Here is a 25,756-nt window from a genome sequence, read left to right as displayed (position 1 = left end):
GAATTTTTGATTAATAAACTCAAGGATTTCAAAGCGAGCAATGGCAACGTTGTGCAGAAAAAACATTTTTATCTCCAGCGCGTGAGTCTCTGTATCGGAAATTCTAAAGATATGCTCGTTTTAAAACTATTTTGCGATATTGCTGTTGCAGTGGATCTTATGGTTTAAGTGCGAGGAACATGATATTTAATAAAGAAAGGTAACACACAAAATGTTAAAAAACGCCCCTTTGGACGTAATTTAAAATCTGAAACATTTCAGATTTTTTTTTTTTTTTTTTTTTTTTTGAAATTAGGATATATTTCGGTTATAACATATCCAACAAATAATTAATTTTAATGAATATTGCCACTTTCATTTCAATTAATAAAGATATTTCTAACGTTATATTCTATGTAACTAGTGCAGAATTTTTTCACTAAATTTGTATGATAGTTTTACCGTTTTTAATTATTATTAAAGTAATTTTTTATTTAAAAATGTTACGCTAATTTTTTTTGAGGATGTTGAACTGTTTCGAATTTTGGAAAATTCTAACTCACCCCCTTTGATTTTCTGGAATAAAAATTAAAAGAGGAGAGTTTTAAATCTTATTAAAAAAATAAATAAATAAATAAATAAAGACTTTTTATTACATTCGTTCCAATAGATGGCAGCACTAAAACATTCCACTTGAAATTGTAGGTTGAGAAATTGTTTTTAAAACTTACAAATTATAAGTACTTTTCTACAAAAATTATTGAAAATGCTTTTTACATCCAATCATTAAATTATTGCTGTTGCAGAAAATACACAGTTTTCAACTCTATTGAGAAGTAAAATTACGGCCTTTTTCATGCAATAGCAAAACCAAATGACTGCGAATAAATGCCTTCAGATCTCAAAGGTTATGTCAAGTACCAAGTTCAATGAAATCAAATGGAAGGTTTCGTCCTTAACATTCGTTTCATGCTGAGAATCCATAAAATTCTGAATGTCTCGTCAAGTCATCATTTGTGAGTTTTATGTCTGTCCAAATATAGAACATTAATGAAGAATGGTATTCTCTAGTTTGCAGGTTATTTCATATTTTCGTAATTTAAGTAAATGTTTCAGAGGAATTTGGGAACAATATTATATCTGAAGCATATTTTAGTGATAGGCGAGTGGAAAAGGAAATAGTTTTAACATAGTTTCTCCTGAGAAACGTTGAACACAGAGCAGAATATATTGGCAACAATCTATCTCTTCGCATATCTTAAATTAAATTGAAATCCTGATTCAAGTAATAAAATTTTCACTAAAAATAATTTTGCACAATTAAACCATAACTTCAATTTACAAATGTTTTTATGCGGTAATATATTGCTCTGAATTTTCTAGTATTTTTTTCGTTTCTGAATAAAATATTTATGTCTACAAATCGATTCTGATTTGAATTAAAATTAATAATTTTTAGGGAGCAATAAAAATTGATAAATTTATCACTTTAAAGTAACATTATATTGGAAATGATGGTATAGTTAGTTTCTTATGTATGCATTATTTGTTTCAAATCTTTCGCTAATTTGAGTAACAGAGTTTAACTTCAACTTTATATTAACCATTCGGACTTTCTATCTGTTTTAAATTTTAAATTAAGTGTCCTTTTTATATGAAATCTACAATTCTCCTATTGTGTATTACATTAAATTTGTTTCAATCTCTCAGAGAATCCTGCATTTCATCAACAGGACAATTCTGAAATTCTTTTCGTTACAAGACAACATGCGCCAAATAGTTTTTATCACCAAATAGTTTATACATCAAATTTGCCTTAATGGTCACTACTTTATTAAATGTGTCGTTCTAATCTTTTATATTGTTACGAATTTTGTATATATGTAAATATCTTTAGTGAAATTATATGTAAATTGGAGCATCTCTTGTATAATGTAACATGAAAGGCCTAGAGTATGAAGTATCGCCGGAGGAACATGGGTTTCAGAGTTAAGGCTATTTACAAATTTGATAAATGGTTTTCTAGCCGAATTGGCGACTAATTTTTAACGCCAGATTTCGCGTAAAATATCCATAAATAACCTTTAGCGACCCATTTGGCAACACTTCGGTCCCTCCGATCCCTATAACTAGAATTGTGTATGCCTTTCAGACAGCGTAAGCTTCAATTTTCCCCCTATGGACAGAAAGACTTAGCGGGTGCAAAACAAGACATCTGTTTACTTTGTCTGTCAGAAACGGAAGACACTGAAAGTTTCTCGACGGACGGAGGAAAACGATATAAGACAGGAGAGAGCGTCAGTTTAGTTTAGTTCGCTGTGTGTACTTAAGCATTTGAGGCTTTTTGTTTACAGCTGAATTGGACATGAAACGTAGGCAAATATCAAAAATCAGTTTTTATTATTTTTCTGTTTACTGTTTAAACATGCAAAATAGGGAACATTGTCACAAACGTTTAGATACACATCACAGCATAACTGAAAAATAAATCAATATATTAAAGTAAATCAACGTATTAACATTTTATAAATTGCTTAGTGGTTATAATGATTAGCTAAAATTTTTAAATTGAAAGTTGCATACTGCGTTACTTATTAAAAGCAGTTTACAACATATCAATGTAATGTGTAATGAGTCCTAATATCTTCCTTCATTTTCATAGTCTCGATCAATAGATTTTGCTATTATCTTCTCAACCTTTACGTTTATATCCTTTTTAAAAGACGTAAAAGCGGTCTCAGAAAGTTCGCTTTCCACAGTAGATACGCAATAAGGCTGCAAATTCGAATTTGCTTCCGAGAACTTTTCTCTGCAATGAAAGAACGAATAAATAAACACATAAAATGAATTCCAGTTACATTTGTGTTTGTACATCTTTAAATATATCTAATAAAATGGAAACATCACTCACATCAGCCATATTATTTAGATTACATTACATTGATCTCTGAAAATAATCTTTACTTACTCAAATAAAACATGAAATGAATTACGCAAGAAGCTTGACCTTTATGGATGACATTTTAACACACACGCAAAGATAGATAAAATTATCAATCCCTTTCTAAAATGCAAAAAATAAATAATTGCAGCATGTTATTGACAGGAAGGAATCTGCTTTACACACATTACATTTCTCCAGAATATGTATACATTTCTACTGGCGGGAACTTAGGCTTAGCCAGACTTAGGCTTGGACGCTACTATGGCCAGAAGCTGTGGCTACTTTACTGTGGGCCATCGTTACCTCGTATGAATGGACGAAGAATTACAGCCATGCCTTCTCCGGGATTTGAGCCAGGGGTCTTTGGTACCGTGACCCAGCGTCAGCCTCCTCGTGGCCTCGCTGGAAGCTATACGGTGCCTTGGTCCAGGCCTTGGCTCGTGTAGCCTAATGACGCTGAGCAACCAATCTCAGGGGATCGACTGGTGTGAATTTCCAGAACCGACCATTTTTGGGAGGAGACCCGGGGTTCTTCCAGACCACAGGCTGGACTTGTGTCCTGCCAGCTTCGATTTGTTGGGTATATAATCAGACTTCACAGGACTAGAACCATAGGTCCATCCTATGGTAGGTGCGGGCTTTGCAGGGACCGTACTGTACTGTCGTGTCCGTTGCCTTCGCTGTGGAGACGCTCTCATGTAGATTTAAGCGCTGTGCCGGGGGTGACGGCTCCCCGCGCAGCACTCAGTGTGATGGATTGTGGCGATGAACATGAAAAGTCCCTGCGGGCTGTTCGGTAGGTTGACGCCCCGCCGGCACAGTCAACTAAAGAAAGCCTCTGTATCATGTTGAGATCGCTCTTGAAGTAGCCAGGTAATGTTGCTCGAATTAGAGTTAATGTTACCGTGACCCGAACAAGAATAAAGAGGATATTCTATAACAGTTATCGAAACACTTTGCACTCTTTAACGCGAAACTTCTAATGAGTTTCTTCAGATGCTCCCCCCCCAAAAAAAATCAACTAGCTTTAAAAAAATAGCTGTATCATATACATTTCAAGCAGTAACATAAATCCTTTCATTTAACATTTGTTTCATTTCTTCCCTTTTAATTATAATAATATTTAAGTTTGTATAAATTATACCAACATTTTTATTCTGAACTATACCTAACCCATTTTGTTCTATAAAAAGTTTATTTACGGCCGCGATTTTGCTGTATTCGCAATGCGTTAATGACATAACTCCCGCGTTCGGAAAAGGTTTACTGTAATAATTACAGTCTTAAAGTTATATGCAGACTTTCGTATACACAGAATAGCTATTACGAAATATTTCCGAGTTAATGTAAGATTCCCATATTAAATTATATGTATTTTGCTATGGATTAATATTAAGTATACTTACCTATTGAAGGAAAAGAACTTTTGATCTTTGCCAAATTCTTCTGCATCAGATATTGTTTGTGGCAAGTTTGAGTGTCTCTGGCAGGAGTGATATCAGAACAGAAGTTACGAAGGAGCAAAATGCAATAGTTATATAAAGAATATTTTTATTGAATGAACTCTGAAAATAAATGTATAAAATATGAATTAACTATTTGGATTTCCACATCAGTCCATCAGATACAGATAATAGAATAATCGAAGTTAGAAATGAAAGTTATAATTAGTAAGAAACTTTATTACTACGCCTATTAAGAGTAAAAAAAAAACGTATTGTTAAGAAGTAACTTATACTTGTTAGTAAGAAACTCATTTGTATACCTATTTATGTACCTTTTACAAGAATACACGTGACTAATAAAATTAAAATAATGTATAAATAAATATCTTAAACAGGAAATTACTCTTCAATGACACATTACATATGAATAAAAAAAAGTCAAGTTTTAATTTTAGAGAAGCAATACCGTAGAGAAGTGGTCTTAAACTCGTATTGCATTGGGGGCCAAATGCACGATCTGAAGGTAGCTGAGGAGAGGAACATTTTTAACAAACATTTTTTAACTAAAATTTTAATTCCATTTACTAAATATTTATCAAAGCAGTGTACAGAAACCGTAATAATACGCAAATAAAAAATATTTCAATTTTATATTTTCTTTCTGAAATCTAAACATTGGCATCTGCAAGAAATTTCTCTAGGTTACATTCCAACGTATTGACAGCTAACTATTGAATTTTCAGACTAGCTGCCGCTCTAGTTGGTCTTCGTCCGGGTGGTTAGCCATGTGTAATCTATATGGTAACTCCTCGTAATATATGACAGCTATAAGAATCGTATGAGTTCTGTTGAACTGTTGGCATGAAAACAGGTTAATAATGGCAGCAAACGTAGATTTACAGAAGATCATCACCTTGTGCAATCAGGGAAAGACAAATTGTAACAGCGTTACATGAATATTAATAAATAGTTGCTATTGCGTAAGTTTATGCAGAAGAGCATTATAGGTTGATAAAAAAATAATCAAATTGAAAGTTTACATAAAACCAGCACGGAATATGGAGTGTGCCGCTGTGCTATTGCTATGGAAAAATTCATATTATAGAAGCGTTTTCAGAAAGCTTCATCGGCGTGATATGACTCAGTAAGCAGTAACACTGTATTAAATGACTGAGTCAATTTTATTTCGTGCAAATGTGTTACAATAGTATTAGCAGTCCAAATATGACCAGTTTGTATAAGATGTTTTTTTTTTTTTTTTTTTCTAATATGGGGTCCTAATGTTTGTAGGTAGCCAAATACGTAATAATACATTAGTTTGAACATTCCAGCTAAGATTTTGTTTCGCAGTACGCAAGTTTAAGACTTACCAGATATACAATATATGGAGTATATAGGGTGGCTAATAGGCCTACGGTGTTACTCATACCCATCCCAGAAGATCTGATAACTGTAGGAAATAGTTCAGAGCTGTATTGATAAGCGGCTGCATAAATTCCTGATGCAAAAATTTTGCCTAAAATAGAACTCGTCACATCGATGTATGAATATTCTGAAAAATAAAATGAGATTTTTAGTAATACCATTTATATAAATTATTGTTATTGTTACTTACTGAAATAATATAATTAATATTTGAGTACATCAGACAGTCTAGATTCTGAAGCTTATAGCCCAGAATGTGTCACCTAATTTTAAAAATATATGATGTTTGTACTATGAAATATGTTTGAATCAACGGTTATAAGAATCTCATAAGAATATCAGGCAATCTAGAATCTTATACCCCACGATCTTTATGGTATATGATGAACATGTTAAATGAGTTCCATCAAAATTTATCTTTGAAAAGGATGGAAAAGCAATAGGAGAAGCGAAATAATCTTATGTTTATATATGCAAGGAAAATAAGCCTTGAGAGAAATATTATGGAATTCTGCGTGTATAAAATTTACAATTATGTGGTGGTAAGAGCACCACTATATGCTTCTCGTTGGAAAACCTCTAAACAGCAAGATTAAGAAAATTTATGAAATGATACTGTTGCTCAGGAATATTTATGAAAACTTTCTTTTTTGTTTAAATTTAAAGAGTCTGATTGTAAAAATGCAACTGATGTTGATAAATCTGCATTCTTTGGCTGAATATCTTTAAAGGGAAATGTAAGAAAACTGATTGACCTCATATCAAGACTGTCACTGTTAATAACGGTGGCACCTGTTAATCACGGAAAATAAGATAAGGTTTATTTTTGAATATGCATGTATATCTTTAAAACTTTCTAAATATATTTGCGATCAATACTACAAAATCAATTAATTCTATAGCTAGAGATGTAAAGTAGAGAAACAGTGGCTTTGCTTCAGGACAATGTCCATCATTGCGACCGTGGTATTGACAACAGAGAATTGAAGACAATCTTCTAACATTATAATATCTTATATATAGTCTGAAATTAGTAACAGGACGAAGCATGTGAGGTACTAGGTTTCCACAATCAAACACGCAGATATAACCTCTTATGCCATCGATCTTGAAAGTACACTCAAGAGAGACACGAGAGACAACAATCAATCGCTGCAATTACACACGTGGCCATGGTCAAAAATTAATCTCGGTAAAATTTGGGAGAAATCAAGGGCATCCTCAAGCGCCTAGACCCAGCCATTCTTGCCGAAAATTGATTAAACGCTTAAATCATTACACGAAGACCATATCAAGTACGTAGCGATGATTTGAAATAACTGATGGACATACCAAGTACAACAAGATTGAGATTAAATGGTGAATGTATCAAACACAAATGAATATGTATAAATATATATAATGTGATATATATAGTAAGTTACTGAGTGCAAGTTGACTATTTCAAATATTGGGTGAAAACCGCAGTTGCGCAATGAGTATAGAGATGAAAATATGAAAAGCATGATAAACATAAATGATGAACTCTTCGATTACTTGATCACCATTTGAAATACACTGTGAATAATTCAAATACCTCGTGGACATAAGAAATTCTTGATAATCACTCCGTAAGATTTGAGCATGCCAAAAATATAGTGCCTCTACTCAACAACATTAAAAATTAGAAGTACACAAAAATAGCGATAGTAAATAAGTTACATAGTGCTAAGAACACTAAACGTTCTGACTACACACTTGTTACAATCACAAAAAACCCTCCTTCTTATGCCCAACATAGTAATTAGCAATTCTATCTGTTAGTTAGGTCATTTTTCTTTCTCCTTGACTATGAGCATAACAGTTACGGGAATACCTACACAAATCTTCTAACGAGTGACTTAAATCGCCTCTGAAAATTAGATACATAAGATTTTGTGACGTGTTTCATACTAAAAGCATAATTGTGGGGAAGGAGGTTCTATTTAGATGAAGTAGTGGAAAACTCCTAGCGCGAAGTTCTGAGAGGATATTTTAAATCAATATACTTAGTCTCATTAAACTGTTTATAAAGCACTCTAAAAGGTATAGCTTATTGCAAAGGATTGAGACTTAAAATTGGAAATGGTGTAAGACCAGTAGAGTCACTTGGTTCTGAATAAAATAAGCAGTCTCCAAATTTTTTAAACTGCCTACATATTGTTTTATTTCTCTCTTTGATTGAATCATAGTTGTACATTCATAAAAACTCCGTCGTTATTTTTATAAAAATGCAGACTGCTTAAAAATTTGTCCATTCTGCAGAGTAAATAGCAGCAAGCTTGTGTGATGCTGATACTTTTATATAATATTCGAACATATTCTTTCGAAATTACATGAACAGACTAGTTTAATTCGCAGGTCCCAGTTGGTATGCCAGTTTAGTTCGCAGAATAGGCGCATGATGTAACCGTTTCAGAATCAGGTGAATATTCATTGTTGAGTGCATCTAAATTTGTATGCACATAAATTTCAAGTTGATAAAAAGCAGGTATTAATTATTAGGAACATAAAAAATACTTACATGCGCTCGCCTTAAAAAGAGCGATCAAAAATTAACTAATAAACCAGCATCAAATTCTACGAGAAATTGGAAAAAATAAATCTAATGAAACTTTAGAAATGTTAAAACTGGCGCATTTAAGAACCTATGAAAAAGTACAGCGTGATTAAAGAAAACATTACATAGATGGACTAGATGATGTGAGAGATGACTTCAGAAGCAGAACAATAAACAACAATGAAATATATTTTAACCAACTTTGATAGAATATAATCCCACAAATGACTAATTGTGATTACTAGCTGAAAAATTCAGATTATTCGACAAACATGCAGGCAAATCTTAGCTGCAGAATGGGCAGTTTGGAGAGTTTCTGAAATCCCTAAAATTTCGACAGGGCAAATGAAAAAAGCTCAATATTTGAGAAAAATTATTCAAAATTAAATTCTTATTCTAATGAAAGCAAAGGTTGATGGGTTAAATCAAATGCGCAGTAATTTTGTTCGTATGCTGGAACAAGTGGAAGCACTCTGAGACCTATAGAAAGTTTCACGGAGCCAACAAATTTACTCGACTAAGACTGGCAACATAATTATGAGAATATGTGAAACAGAATAATCTCGATAACTGTATAGTTAAGAGATATGACATTACATGGCAGAAAACACGCGGGCTTTCAGCGCAAGATTTTGGATCTGAGTAACATTACACTATACGTTTCATATGGATATTTCTCCTTAAATTTAGTGCTTTAGAATGCTCCTATTGTCTGAAGACACAGTAACTTTGTTCGCAGTTGTCCAACTTATCTTCTACCTTTTATCTGGATCCGAAAGGAATCGGAAATTTTTCTCTTCCCGGAATTGGTGTGTACTAAACCGTCCCCGGAATGGGTGTGTACTAAAATGTCTCCGGAATGCAGGTGCACTAATTTTCATCTTAAGACGGGAAGCTAGAAAAATCTGTGAGAGTGCTAATATTTCAAACAGATTATGTTCACTGTACTCTGATTGATCTACCATAAGCTTCATTTTGACTTCACACGAGATGAAGCTGTTGGCCAAGCAAAACAAATATATGATTTCTCTTCTGAGACAATCACGTAAGGAAATCTCTCCAAACACCCACATGTTACAAATCATACTCAGTCGGATGTTTAAAATACGTGGGAAAGCTCTTAAGTGATATTTTCAAGTTACTATTACTTGTAGTAGTAGTTTTCAAGTGATTACTACTATTAGAAGGGATAATGGATTTAAAAGAGATATGATCGACGTTTCAAAATCGGCCGAAAAGATAGGTATTCAAACCAATTAGAATTCAAATAAAGAAACAGATATTCAATTGTAAACACTGTGATGAAGCTCGTATAAATCCAGAACTCCAGTTTCAAACAGTTTCTTGCATCCAGTTATAAATAAACTACTTACTTCCAAGAGACAATGATTTGAACATTTCAATATGGTAAACGTATCATTTCTTTATGGCGATGGAAAAAAATGGATAGAAACTCACGATCAATTTAAATTGAAAATATCTTCCTCACACTCATAACACAAATGACAACGGGAGGTACAGTAAGAAGCTATGATGAGACATTGATGCCTAGAAGTTCACATCGATGGTTTAACATCAAGCTAACATTCGTGGTAGTTGAACAGTTAATAAAATCTTTCTAAGAGTACTAACAACGTTGAATAAATTTGCTTCCTATATTGATACGTATTGTTTTATAACGTACATTTCCAAACGCACAATCGGTCTGATGAATTATTTGGTATTATATTATCAATAGCTGCAATAGAGAGGAGTTTAAGCTGATATTGGTAAAAGTGTGTTTTAATCATGTTTAAGTGAAACAAAGCGCTGAATTATCTTGAATTTCTAACAGCAGAAAATGATATTGCGCAAGAATTGTAATATAATGAGATCATCAATGACTTCACCTTATGAAAAGTTCACAGGTTTCATTTATAAACAAGTAATATATAAAAAATATTTAAAGTCAATTCCTACTTAAGTCAAGCATTGCAAGCTTTTCTTGGCGCTTATGTTTTTCTTTCTCTAATCTTCGTTTGCTTTGTGTTGTAGTTTCTTTTCGCATTCTCCATTTGTGAAGCAAGGAAAATTTTAGGGAGTTATATTTTAAACATATATTGACATCACGTTAACATAGAAATATGGGAAGAATTTTTGCTACATAATGGACATTACATCCGCTTCATCCAATTCTATAAAACTACAATTTTGAATCTATATTACATCTGTAAGAAGTTTTCGACTTTATGGCCTTCTACTTCCATAAATCTCCTATTCCCTAAGGCCATCTATTAGTTCGTACAATACTCTGGAAGTTACATTTTCCGAAAAACTTCAGTGAAGGTAGCAGCACGTGGGATAAGAAATTTTCTTGGATGGAAAAGCAGTTTTCTTGATTTTTATCAGTAGTTAGATGAGGCATAAAAATGTACTGGAGAGAAAGTCCTAGGAAGTATCATGTGATCACTATACACTAATCAAAGTACAAAATCATGATAAAATAGAGATGCAAATAAATGTAATAAAAATGCAGAAATCATCGTAAAAATAAAACAATGCTTTAAAATGATTGTGTAAATAGTAAAGATGAAGGGAAAATATATACAAGTCCACAACAAATAATTTAATGAAGGAGTACGAATCAGGATCGTTCTTGCGACCACTTAAAACCAAGAGCTGAGTGTAATACCATTCGGCTATGGTCGCTGCATAGAGGTTCAACTGCATCTAATGCAAATGCTAGCTTATCATTTGAATCTTGCAGTTTTTCGTATTTTTCGTAAAGGTTTTTAAGTTTAAATATCGTGTTTCTAAAGTGGTCGATGCTTTCAGGAGTATTTTTAATTTTCGTTTCTTCTTTCGGAGCGACTGCGTTCGCGTAGGATTTTTTGTTGCTGGGAATTGGAGGGAATTTAGGATTTTCTTCTATTTTCTTCATTTTCTTCTTTTATATTCATTATTAAATTCAGGTCTGGGTTTTCCTTTTGGTTTTTCTTCTTCATTTCCAGGTGTTTTGGAGCACTGAATACTGCTTGCGGCGTGGAATCCTCCACAGAAAAAACAAGTAGCAGAGATGTTAAATTTCCCCTTAATCGGGCACTCATGAAATTATTGAGTCTCGAGACATCAAACACATATAGCGGCATTATGGCACGCTTTCTGTGTGTACCCGTATCGCTGGCATTTAAAACATTGCACAGGACCGGGCTGAAATCTATAATCCGACAATTTTGACACGCATATCCATGATATGTGTACCTTAATGAATTCCCTTTCCGTCGGGACCTCTAGGGCTTTCTATATAAAATACAGGCAAAAATGTAGGGAATCCATGTCTCATTCTCTGCAATTGTTGGCATTTTATTACTTTAATGTTAAGGTTTAAGAGCTCTTGTTTGACGTCTTCGGTGGGCATTTCAAGCGTCCGTCCTTTGATAACGGTTTTATGTTTCTTTTTGGATGCTAGGAGAAAAGTGTGGAATTCGATCTTTTTGAACACTTCGAAAGCCACCTGCAGTGTAAAGCTGAAGTTTTAAAAAATCATCTTCTTTCTTACATTCAAATTTTGTAACTCCGAGCTTTTCTTCAATTTCCTTTCTTATTTGTAACCAGTTAACATCGCTAGTTATAATAATTGGCGATGTTTTTTGTGGTTTATTTTTAAAGCTTTGTGAGTTGGGATTACTTTGAGTGTTGCTATTATTTTGTGTGACATCAGTACTTTCATCATCCATTTGATCAAGATTTTGATTTCCATTTAAAGTGCTAAATCTGGAGCAAGTGTTAATTGGAACTGATTCCATTGACGATCCGCTATGCTTTCTTGCGCGTTTTGATGGCTTTACCGTTTGCCATTCCTTATCCTTATTTTTGTATGATTACTGAGTGTTAAGTTTGGTGATTTCCATAATATAATTTTGGCGCTTTTGCGTTTCTTCATCAAGAGGGGGCAAAGGTTTTGCAAATTTCGCTAATAAATCTTCGGTAGGTTTAAGTAAAGCTTGACACTTTTGGATTGTTGCAATTCCGTCTCTTTATAAATAGCGACTATTTTCGCTTTAGATTTATCATTGGCCAAATTTGGGTCCGATTTTAATTCTTGTAACGAGTCATTTATTTCAGATGCTCGTAACAGTGCTTCGCGTTTAGTCTTATCTACATTACTCAAATTATTTGTGTTCGAATGAGTAGGAGTTTTCAGAAACCTCGGCCCTATCTGCCCAATTAGTAGTCGACATTTCAGCTGGAAAGTCGCATAGTGAGAAAAATCATGCTTACAAATGAGAGCGAAGAGGAACAGCGACCTGTCTCTGTTATATTATAACTCAGAATGTTTCCAATCATACATCCACTAAGAGTACCACCAGGAATCGAACTCGCAATCTCATGAGGTGAGCAGAGAACAGGACTTAGCCCGCTTGGCTACCGAGCGATATCACAATTCTTTAATTCCATGCACTTTAAAAATCTTTAGAACTCTATCACACTGTTGCCACTTATTTTTTTTTTAAATATTACAATCCCATTTATCGCAGTCATGTACTATTATCTATAAGTTGTTATAAAATTAATTTTTACAGCACCTGAGGATTCCTAATAAACGGTCATTATTGGTAAGTCTTATAATATGTTTAAAACATCAGCATATCTATAGTTCCGATAAACAGGAATAAATACGTAGTAATGGACGTGTATTAACATCAAGTGTCATCGAATACAAGTTTAAAAAATTTTATTTCAACTTGAGTGGATGAGTAAAACGTATTTTATTAACGATTGAAAATTTGAATAAGATATAAGGAGAGTGAGAGCTAATAGTAGGAATTTAAAGAGGTGAAAAACATTAAAACTGCCCTTTTTTTTAAATATAACTGAATAAATGTATGTTTTGGTTAGAAGTATTATTATATTTAATATATTAAAGAACAACTGTATTATTTGCTTTGATACTACAAATGCTGAGGTGAGCACTAAATACAATTTTCAACTGCAGAAATTTAAAAAATAAGATTTAAAACTATTTCTAATGTTACAAAACTAACAAAAATCTTACCTATCATACACGAGTAACAGACAAGAGCTGCAAGCGTGAAACCAGCGGTATTAGTGAATCTCCTTCCATAACGTTCCATAATAAACCAACTAAGCAAGTTGCCTGGTGTTTCCATCAGAGATAACAGAAAAAAGTTTATAAATTCATTTCCGCTTAAATTATAAACATTCATCTGAAGACCATAATATATCATGTAGTTTGCCGTCCTGAAATGAAACAAATCTTGCAATATAATAATTATCAAGGATGAATATATTTCGCTTTCAGTTGAGAAAATACAAGTATCTACTTCAGTTAAAGAATTTAGCTTTTGAAAACACAATATTCCACGTATTTCCAATTTTAAAACAGATTACCCATTTATTAATATTTTCTCTTAATTTTGATTTTGCAAATTATTTTATATTTGTAATCGAACACACCGTCTTAACATTTTGATGACGTACTAAGAATTTTAATAATGGCTTTGAATGATATACTGCGATGTACTACGATGAATTAAAACAGCGGTCTTTTTGTAAAGTTTATTTTAATTTACATATTATTTCTTATGTTACCCTGGTAGAATATGTGAATGAGAGATACATAAGTAGGAGCAAGAATGTAAATTTAAGAGAGAGATTAGGTAAAATTAGCCTGTCATAGTGAAACGTTTCTTTTTACAAATGGCGGGCAATTGCCTATAACGGCATTGGTCGCTACTAAGGCTAGAAGCGATAGCCATTTTATTATGGAGGCTCCTACTAGGCGGCCACCTTTGCCTCCTGTGAAGGGAAAGACAATTTACATCCATGCCTCTGGAATTCGTACCTGGGCCCTTTGGTATCGCAGTCAGGCTCCTCTAACCACTATACCATCTGGGCGGCACCATATTGAAACTCGTAAGCTGTAAGGGATTTTCTCCTTTATTTCCTCGTTCTTGGTGTAGTTACATGCATGTTCGGTTGGGAATTGGGAGATTCGAAGTTCGAATCCCGGAGATAATCCTACTGCTTTTTGTTTCTGCTTTCGATAAGTACATAAACTCTCTACAAACTCTATAAATATTTTCTGGAAAATTGATGAATCAATACATGTTAAAAACGATACTCGATAGCTGTTATTCGAATTCCTGTTGATACTCTGATTATTCACAGTTTTAGTGTTCAATCGCTTACTTCTAAAGTCACATTTATTGATATTGTAAATATGGTGAAGGATTTTGAACCTTCATACACCATACAGAATATACTCCAGTATTTCAAAGATGTTAAAAATTTGCTTTGTATGCCTAGTTTTTACATTTTTAGTTACATTGAATTTCAAATAAGAGTAAAGATACTAAATTTATAATTAAAATACATTCAAGCACGTTAACCGGATTTAATTTCAGTATTCTCTACGCATATTTGATATCTTGAAATCCGCTATGCAGGAAACAAAGATACAACCGAACCTTCTTAACTTCTAGATATTTAAGAAGAAATCGGTACACTCCAATTTAGAGGATGTTTGTTGATAAGCGACAAAAGGATGCTTCTTGACAAGCGATTCCGTGAGTTCTTGTAATGCAGGGTTCCACTATTTGTAAACAGAAAAATTTCCAAAAGTGTCCACAATTTTGGCCACCATTGTATATATATAAAACTGAATAATTTAAAGCTGTGTAATTTAAAGTTAATTACCTTATATCTAAATCCAGCTGTGTGCAATTAATTGTTGCTGTAATTTGTAATTTGCATTAGAATGAGTTCTGCTTAAGATAAGAAAAAGAGATTATGTGTACTCAAACTTATACCCGGTCATCCTAGTATTATTATGGTAAATGAAAAATATGCAGTAATTAAGTATTTTGCTTTGAAATCTGAAATTTGTGCTTTAATACCAGTGTTAATAACTAATGATTAAACAGGAAAAGAAATGGTACTCTGTGTGTCTAAGAAATTGTTAATTGTTCTTAAGAATTTTTTTTTTCTCCCCGGGGAGGGTATTTTTTTTTTTTTTTTTTTAATTTTATTTTAAATGGTTATAATAGCTTTATCATGCTAAAAATATTTGACATATTGGATGAAATGCTACTAAAAAAAGAATTTTAATTTCATATCTTTTTATTTTGACCTTATCACTTGTTTATTTGAAATTAACTATACCATTTAGTAAATAAATAGTCTTATTTGCTTTGGATTAATTAATAATATGTTTTATTTGCTTTGTTCATGTCACTCACCAATACACCTTTAAATTTAAATTAGGAGTTGTTCGGTCAAATTTACACAGCGCAAATGTTTATTTTGAATACGAATTAGGTTAGTCAGTTAGGAAAACTGTAATTCTTGTGTTTTTGTATCTTTCTTAAAAAAGGCACGAAACACAATATATAAAATCTGATCTCGGTCTCAAAGAGGAAAAGATTAAGTAAAAAGAAGGGAAGAAATAATACTTCATATATAAACTTCGTCATGTTTTTCACTTTGCATATGATTTTTGCGCAATTGTAACGAAAGAATTGTAAAGAAACTTAACAGTTTTCCTCATTACACTACTTAGATATGAAAAATAATGAAAATGGTTAAGCCACTATTTAGATATAGATACAATACTATTAAGAAATATTCAGAATCATATTATCATGCAATATTAGGAACTTCACGAAAGAGTTGTTAGTATAAAATGCGTACGGTTAATATTTAGTATTTAAATTAACTAGTAATTAAATGTACTATTTAGTACTTAATTTTTATGATTTGGATCTTTACTGTAATAATTTTCATGATTTGGATCTTTACTGTCATTTCTTCTTTCCGTTTCATCACCAGAATGCAGTTTGCTCAGTTAGTTCTTAAAATGAGGTTTTTGGATGGTAAGACAGTTGTTTTCTTGCATAGCTTGACTTTTGTCTTTCGTGGCTTTCCATCGGATTGGCACAATGGAGTAAACTTTTACCTCATTTCTCTGGAATTTCACCTGCTAGATCCTCTAGTTAAGTCATGTGCTCTAGTTAAGTCATGTGCCCATAGATCCAGCTCTAGTTAAGTTATGTGCCCACAGAGGCTTAATTTTGTTTTCTAGATTATAAAGCTCTTTCGAAGCTTTATAAGCTAGAATTTTTAAGTTTCTTAAGGCCAGAAAAGCAACTTCCTACTCTGTTATCGGAATACATGTTGTAAGGCAGAGCGTGTTTCTGCCTTTCGTGGCCACGTCATGTTAGTTCTGCCAGCTCTAGTTAAGCTGTAATTATTCCGCTCTGAATTATTGTTGCTGACATTTCAACCTGATTAGGCCCGGTAGAATTTTTGAGCCACTTTAGATTAAAATTTATTTATGTAGTCCTTGACTACTGCTCCATGTTTACTTGAGATTAACTCTTCTGCTTAGTACATCACCACGAGCTCTATCTTATATTTTTAAAACAAGAAAGTGCATTTATATTTTAAATTTTGTTTAAATAAAAAGGTTTTTTAAACATTTCCACGACCTTAGAGTTACTTTAGACCTAGCGAAAATTCTCCTCACGTCTATTAGGGGTTTTTGGACTAACTGACATTTCCAGATGAAGTAAAACCTCATACAGTAATGCTGATTTTAACTGAAGAACTGTGCATAAAGACGATGTCGAGCAACTTTATGCTTGAACATACAGATGCATCACATAGATTTTTTTGTCCTGCTGTCTATTTACCTAATCTGAATTTTCTGTGATTCTTGCCTATTTCAAACTCAAAAGCTGCGAAGATTGGAAGATAATTCTTGATATAACTGATATCTAACAGAATACAGGACATATACTGAACAGAAGTCCTGGAAATTAATTCTAGGCCTTCTATTAGAAATGCTTTTAAATGAATTTATAAATGTCCAAAGGGAATATAATATTTAATGAGATAAAATTGACTTTGTACATTCAACGTACATATTTTTCAAAAGTAACAATTCTTCACTTTGTAAGCACTAAATGAAGGAGTAAAATTGCCCTATCCAGTATCTTTCTTTATTATGCCTATTATTATCTGCTTTACCATTTTAAATATCTTAGTTGGTTAAAAAAAGTTATTTTAAATTAATAGATACAGCTCGCTACTAAAGTAACGGAACTGAGCCGAATGGAGATCGAGAACCGTAGCAATAAAATATTTTTAGATAAAAGTGATCAGCACTGAAAGATTTATGCATGAGTCTAAAATGAATTATTACATTTCAGTGTGTGCTGTTAAGTCCAGCTAGTAACAGTAAAACATCCGTGAACGTAACAACTAGCAGAAAGAAGAAACGTGGTTCAAGTAGCAGTATGAGGGTATAAATTAATTTGTATATTTTATGTGCTGAAAAACCTAATGAATCTGTGCAGTTGAAGGCCGAGCTAAAACTGTAGTGGATGATAATACTCCCCCAGCTTGATTTAGACGACTGTGTCTCGTGCCTCTCCCCATTCACCCTTCGAATGAGAGAGAATATATGGAATTATCGTATTCCTATATGAGTAATCGCTTGGTGTATATGTTTATCACATTCAAATTGCAGTTGAAATATGTGGTGTTAAAATATCTGGTTTCAAATTTTTTGTTCCAAACAATAAATGTCTCCGCAAATATAACAATAGGACAATCAATAAATAATCTGACAGAAATTCTTTAAGCGGAAAGTGAAGAATATCTTTCCCAACATGAAAAGATTTCCTCCTATTTCAAATTGTTGAAATGTTTCAACAGAAATAAAATGGAATGGGAAGAAGAAATTTTATTAAATTACTGCACTCAAAATGTTTATTTGTAAGATTATTATTTAAATTCGCCAGTTTTTCATAACTTAGCCTTTACTATAACTTCTCCTTTCCGTTGCTTCAGCAGAATGTAAGTAAGGTAGAGAGTATTTAAAAGGAAAGTTTGGGATTGTAAGACAGAGCGTGAATTTAACCTGCACGTACATGCTACGTTTAATTTCTGCCAACTTTGACAACTGAAACTTTCAGTTTTGCGTTGTGTGCTGCCGATAATTTGACTTGACACTCCGGTTGGAATTACTGAACCAGCTTAGAGTAAGATTTAAATTGTCTGGTCTTTGTTTACTAGTCCACGTTTCAAATCAAAATTGCATCGTTATTTTAGCTGCTTCATAACAACAAGAACGTTCTCTTATGTTCTACTTTCTGTTTAATAAAAAAAGTTATTAAAACCTTTTTCATGACTTGTAATAGATAATTTAGAGAGATCGATAGTCCGATTCATGTCAGATAGGGTTAATAGTTCCTGGTCAAATAGAATCCTATAAAAATCTGTTCTATCAACAAAACGCTAATGGATGTCTTTTTTAACCAAAACAGCATTTATTTTTCTTTTCAGTATTCTTAGCATTTACCTACCATATAGATTAACAAATAGAGAAATTATTACCAAATAGTTTCAGCAATGTCTATCAAATAACTGTTAATAAATAATAAATCAAAAATTCAACCCCTGAAACTGTAAACTGAGGTATTAAGTTAATTGGGATTGCAAACAATATTATTCAATAAATGCATTATCTCACCAACAGATTACCGTGAAGATTAACAACTTCCTCACATATGGCACCGTTAATACATCAATGGTTGAATTTTTCAAACCAACCATCCTCTCTTCTTTGCGCTTTTTATCTAACACCTAGTTGTAAAAAAATGCAGCTTAACAAAACTTAGTGATACTTATAAACTGCAACAAAATAAGAAAGTATATATGATACATACAAACATAAAATTTATTAAATACTACAATACATACTTCAAGTCATAATGTAGAATATAAATGTGTTGTTATATACATTAATATGCATCAATAAAAGGGTTCAATCTTTTTGTCATTTTGCTACGTGGTTAATGTTAAAGAATACTGCCGCATGCAGCGAAATCTTATAGCAGAAAAGGAAAACTATGCACTTGGTTAGACTAAAATAAAACAACATGCTTGTTGCGTTTGTCGACAAATAACGCAGGAATCGCGGACGCCCTGTGACGGAAAGAAAGAAAAGGAACTCAGTTGCACGTGTGACGCGTCTAATATTAGTCGAGCACGATAAACCGTCCTCATATTTATCTGAAACGCAATACTTGTATTGATTACTTTATAAATATTAATTATGTGTATACATTGTATATTGTTCGATGTTATGCAAATTGTATTTCTTTCTTTGTACCGAGGAGCGGCGCAGACGCAAATTTGTTAGGGTTTCAAAGCTCGCGTTTAGAGCTTTGAGGTTGCTGTGAATTTACTGGAGCTTCAACTGAGCAGAGGTTCCTCTGAGTTTGCTTGGTAAGCCGCTAGTCTGAGGTTTGAATGCCGTCTTCGCCGTCCCTCAACCAACTTAATGTTTGAAAGCCAATAAAGAAAGTTCGGTCGATAATAACAAATGAAATAATACTTAAAAGTGATACTGATACAAAGGATACATTATACATCAATACATAACATAAACAATACGCAAAATAATACAATGACACATAAAAGATTAAAATCCAACCATACAAATAATCATACTAAAAGTTCAAACAACAAATCGGAGCACCTAACAAGATCATAGAAAATATGAGGGCAGCAAACACAGAGGTGCCTTAAACTCACTTAAAATGCACTTCTGACACTCGCATGCAACCTGCAATGTAACAAGATGTGTTCCACATCTTCCACAGCATCGCCACAAGCACATAGTCCCCTAGTAACAATACTGAAACGAAGTAAGTAAATTCCAAAATTCCCATGACAGTTCAAAATCTGAGTAAGTTGAAAATGCCTTAAGTCGTTGAAAAACAGTTGGGAAATATATCTTTGTCCACTGGGTCTTCGAAGAAGCACGATATTTAGCATTTCAAACCAACAACAGTTTTCTCCGAAGCGTCCTGCTTCCAATAGGACTTCAGAGCAGATTAAATCAATATCACGATCATACCGAATATACCACTGTGGCCTCAATAGTAATCAGAATCAATGTCTGCAATATGCCCATTTCTCAGCACAACAGCTTTGTATTTATTTAACGGCAATATTTTCTCAGAAGCTCGGCTTGAAAAACAGAACATACCTGGTATCCTATATTGAACAGCTATATTATCCCTGCCATCTTCATATGTACCAAATGCACGCCAACCTTTCCATTTAACTTACTACCATATATGAAGCGAATAATTCTATTTTATTCGAAAACGTTATTATCATAAGAAATTTTTCAGACTTGTGACATCAAAATTTTAATTAATTTCAAAGTTTTAGGAATATTTGCAATTAATTTTAAGGAATACCTGCAATTTTGCAAGAAGTTCATTAGGATCGACACTTTTCCCATTCCTTTCCGCTATTTCGTTCATGACAACAACTGCTTCATGGCACTTTCCTCGAGATACGAGCCACCGAGGAGACTCAGGAATAAACCTATTTTGGAAGATTTGACAAAATTTAATCTAACTAAAACTTCTTTCGATAATCAGAATAATCATATAAATTATTTAATGAGAAAAAAATATAACATAAAGATTTTTTATAAGCTTCTATTTAGCCGCTCTTGACGTTTTTCGCTATGGTCAGAAGATTTTCGGTGACTTTTTAACTACTTCCTCACATAATTTCGAATTCAAATTTTGTACACATCCTGTTTGTGAATAACAATAAAATGTTTTGTAGCGATTTTTTTTTTTTTCAAAATTCGATTTAGATTTTTTTCAAATTGAATGATGAAAGGATTTTTCGCACAAATCTTTGTTGAACGAAGAAACTATAAGTATCACAATTTTACTGTTTACGACTGGATAGAGTAATTATTAATGGTTTTCAACCATTTGATGTAAGAGAATTGTTGAAAGTAAAAGAATGAATAACGATTATTGAAAAATACGATAATTTGATTGACAACATGTCATTGAGGCTAAAAAGATGAATGGATAATAAGAAATAAAAGTTATTGTAAAATAAGCTTTCATTTAAAACATTTATTTTAATGATTTTATAAAATCACAGTTTAATCACAGTTAATTAAATAACTTACTTTTCAAAATTCATATACAATTTATCTCACGAATATTAAAAATGTGGACACCTAAATAGCGAAATCCAGTAATCGAGTTTGTTACGTAGAAAAAAACGTTAAAATGACTTTTACATTAAACTTTTAAACTGACTCGGTGCTGCGACAAAAAAAAAAAAAAAAAAAAAACCTAACACTCGGATAAATTAAACTTTTTATCCTAACTCTTTAACATTTTGATAAATACTAAACTTCTTTAAATTTAACAAAATTCACTTAAAACAACAACTCAGAAAAATAAAGTTTTATCAGATCAACTCTCAACTCTTTAATTCAAAGAATGAAAAGAAAATATCCTCCCTATCATTTTGGTAGAAACACAGTTATTTATCAAAACAAAATGTGAAAATGCACTTCGCAACGAAATCATCAATCTGCTGTCTCTCACTAAATATAATATCCGCGCTATTTCCTGAGCACTTATAATAAATAAAACAATATCCGCGCTATTTCCTGAGCACTTATAAATTTCGATACAACTCTTAGAGAAATCCCAAAACACTTCCATTTAAAATACAAAACAGAACTCTTCAAAACACCAGGGAAAGATAATCTCACACTAAAGAAGTCTAATCACCAGTTCAAATAAATTAAGTTAACCTATCGTATAGTCACAAAACACTTAAAATGAATTTTTCTTCTACTGCAATAAGATTACCCAGGTTCGAAATAAGAAATAACCGTGTTTTCCGTTAGGATCACATGGGTGACCTACAATATACCACAAATAAAACTCAAAATAAAAGATACAATAATTAAAATAATAAGACATTTATTTAATATTTCGAAAATTATAATTTAAGATAGCTGGCAAGACTACCCTGCAAAACGTAATCTAAAATTTACTCATAATTGCTTTCACGCGTGCTGAAAGGTTAAAGGAGCCGTTTTGTCCATCTCCTACTGACGAATCAGCCTTTGTCTCTAGGAGCTGTATCACGAAAAGACAAAAAATGAAACAAATATCAACTGAAAGAGTAGGAACTTGTTGGGACAATCACTCATGTAAAGTTAGAAAATTTCAGGTTAAGGAGAGCAGAATTTCAAATACTCTTTATAAAGTACCCTGTTCTTTCTTCATTTGGATCAATGTGCATTGCAAAACCAGAGAGTTCAAGTGACATTTTGTAACAATTAGTTTAATTTCCTTCAATTTAGAGGCGTTTTACCTTCTTCACTACTGTAATTTTTACTTTTCGAGTAGTGTTATAACATCGTTATATAATAATCTGATGAGAATGAAAAATAAATCCTTGTCCATTTCTCCATCGTCACTCTAGGTTGGTTCTTTGACTTTTCCTAGTTCCATACCTCAAAAACATTCGCCGTTATCTGCTTTTGCACTATGTAAGATTTCTTTAATTTCTTTTTTCAGTCGATTGAAATTCCTTATAATCGTTGACAAATTCTGGTCAGATCTGATACCGGCAAGCATTCAATGATGGCTTCCAAAATGACAGATGCGCGCTTGAGTGGTCTGTTGTAAAGATTGTGGAACTATAGCAACGCGGCCAATGTTCTGCAGCGTACCGCGTATGAATGAACCTCCGGCATTGGAGAAATTAAACAGAAACAGTTAAGTTAATGGGTATGCACAAAATGTAAGTATGAGCTCGGTAAAGGGTTACTGCAATATACAACGCAAAGAAATAATAAAATTCTTACATTTGTCTAAATCAAAATGATTCTAAGCAAGCTTATAAATTAAAATTATAATGAATATTCGTTTTATATGTAGTTAAACTTATGAATAGTCACTCTAATGTAAGACAGTATAATATTGCGTATAATAATATTCATAATATAATATTGCTTATAATAATATCGATAATATAGTATCGCTTGTACTCTTATAAATAGAATGAATAAATATAAATCTCTATGAATCACAATATCGCTGATAGGCAGATTACAAAACTCATCGATTAAAATTCCGCATTCTGGAAAACTTACCTCCAACAAAACAAAAGAAATGGTACCGTTGAGGAAACGACGAGACTTAAGTTCACCCAATTTCTTGATAAGTAAGCCACGGCAGGTAAAAGGCACATTCCAAATGTCCAACAGCAGGTCTGTACGCCATTGATGAAAACACGTTTCTCTGGGGACACAATCTCTAAAACTGATTAACAATATATAACATATACTGATATTAAAGTCATTTTCAGAATTCTACGCTAAAAATGGTCAAAAACGTTTTAAACATAATAACAGATATGTTTTGAGCACTTTGTATAGATATGAAAGTTACGACAAAAAGTGATTTCTGCTATGAATTTTCATAACTAGCATTTATCAATCCATGTACAAAGCTTTGTTTCAGTGAAAGCACTTAGGGTACTCAAATACTGAAAATGCATTCCGTCTAACACAACTAGAAAGGTATGAAATAAGTAACTTTTGAGTGAAGAGGTAAACTATGAGGAATTTTTGTATCCGCCTTTATCGAAGAATTTTGTAGCTTCGTAGATATGAATATTTTGGCTACATGAAAACACTTTGGACACCTTTTTGAGTTTTTAAAACTATAGTTCTGGATTCGATGGCTTTTTGTTAAAGTCTCTATGTTCGACTTACAGAAATAATTACGAACTTGTAAAATACAAACTGTGTTTTCTAAATACTCTCTGAATCCGTATTAAAGTTTATATTTGCTTTCTTTAGCGGTATTATAGAAGCATAAATTCTTTGAAACATTTTCACAGTAAGTTCTTTTTAAAATATATAAAATCTCATTAGATGGCTCCTATTAAGGATACGGAAAAAGTTACCCATAATCGGGATGTTTTGAATATGCGGAAAAGAACATAGGATAATGTATTCGTAAAATTATGAAATAATACCGAGACAAAATTAATGTTTAAAGCAGGAAATATGAAATATAGCGATGCTTTCATCAGCATTTAAACTCCGAACCATCTGAGGCTAGGCAGACGAGCTTACAATTAAATCACGAAAGTAAGTGGTGAGGAAAGAAAAAATTCCTTATGTTGTCTTAAATGTATGTTACTCAAAGTTACTTGACGAATTATCATTCACATTTTATTACACTTGTAGTATCTACCAGTAGAGTTGTAACGCCACTTGTAGTATGTACCATGATTTTCGAAAAATAAAACGATGCCCTTGGCGGGATTTGAAATCTGGACTTCCCGGATAGTCCCTCTAATCGCACTACAAAAGCATGCAATGAAAAGAAGAAAATTCCTGAACGTTGCATACCATTGACAGCCATTTTGAAGGCTGCATACCATTGACAGCAATCCATCGGCGACACCGATTTCAGTGATGTAGGTAACACAAAGACTAGACATCTCATCAGTGGAGTTATGCCGTCTTATTCAGTCGACAGTCGTTTCAGTCTGGCCAACAATTCTCGGCCGCAATTGATTTGGAGAAAGGTAGGAACACGCTCTCATCTCATTAACATCAGAGAAAGAGGCTGTTAGGGGTGGTCCTGACCTACATGCATTAGGAGTCATTATGATGAAAGGACGAACGAATTCCGGTATTTTCGACAGAGGTTAACTTAGCTAATTACTGTGATGAAGTTATCCTTCCCCACGAATGTCTTTTTCGGAGTGCCTATAGTACCGACTTTGCATAGCCAAGCATGACAATACATAGCCAAGCAGTAATCAGGCTGTTGAGATACTCTTGGGAAGTGAAGATATCTACATCGATTGTCCAGCGTCATCCCCTTCTTTAAATACCATTGGACATGTGTGGGATAGTTTAAGTTAAAATAACACGCCAAATAGCGGTTATTTTAGAAGTAAAACAACAAAATTCAGCGTTATATTTGCAAATTTTCCAGGACTAGTTTCGATGGTTTAACTATAATGTGTGGGTAACTTTACGGAGACGCCTTTTTCTACAAATAAATAAAGTTTTTTCTATTCGCTCTCTCCCTAATGTATGAATCCTATTCATTTTTTCGCTAGTATACTTTCTTCATTCTTCAACTACTGCATTGCGAATCTGTAGTAATACTGAACTTCAAATCTTCCAATTGATTGTTTGGGAATTACGGCCAAAACCAGAAAAGTTGCTTCAGTTTTGCTCTCTAGCGTGCAATAACATTTTATTCCACATTAATAAATTCACCCTTAATATCAAAAACTTGAAGAGCATTTTTTTTCTAAAGACCTATTTCCGAAATTTTAGTATCAACAATCAAAAGTAAAAACGCGCTATAGAATAAATATCAAATATACAATAGTGGTGTCAAAAATCAAAATTCAGAAGAGCCGATCTGTGTCAAAATGGATAAGATCGGTGATATGTGTTTGAATCCATAGTAGTGACTATGGTTTCATGCCTTTCTC

General features: G+C 32.8%; 1 protein-coding gene across 3 annotated transcripts in view; it reads right to left on the bottom strand.

The window, feature by feature from the left end:
- Nucleotides 1-2,362: 2,362 nt before the first annotated feature.
- LOC118190238 (organic cation transporter 1-like) overlaps nt 2,363-25,756 on the bottom strand; it is a 35,054-nt gene continuing 11,660 nt past the window's right edge. For 2 of the 3 annotated variants that reach the window (XM_085818160.1, XM_085818162.1), the window contains 7 exons: nt 23,382-23,550; nt 20,650-20,779; nt 18,909-19,021; nt 13,407-13,612; nt 5,739-5,920; nt 4,330-4,488; nt 2,363-2,788 (listed from right to left, as the gene is read on the bottom strand). In XM_085818160.1, coding sequence (XP_085674286.1) covers nt 4,375-4,488; nt 5,739-5,920; nt 13,407-13,612; nt 18,909-19,021; nt 20,650-20,779; nt 23,382-23,550 — 914 coding nt within the window. In that variant the 3' untranslated portion in view covers nt 2,363-2,788; nt 4,330-4,374. Of the gene's footprint in view, nt 2,789-4,329; nt 4,489-5,738; nt 5,921-13,406; nt 13,613-18,908; nt 19,022-20,649; nt 20,780-23,381; nt 23,551-25,756 lie in introns of those variants that run through there. The other variant, XM_085818161.1, reaches the window with a different exon arrangement.

The sequence above is a fragment of the Stegodyphus dumicola genome, chromosome 6 (genome assembly GCF_044657685.1).
Source record: "Stegodyphus dumicola isolate Sdum_Otavi_A_Nest chromosome 6, ASM4465768v1".
NCBI lineage: Eukaryota > Metazoa > Arthropoda > Arachnida > Araneae > Eresidae > Stegodyphus > Stegodyphus dumicola.
The sequence above is the reverse complement of the archived record's forward strand: the minus strand, read 5'-3'. Positions and strand labels throughout refer to the sequence as shown.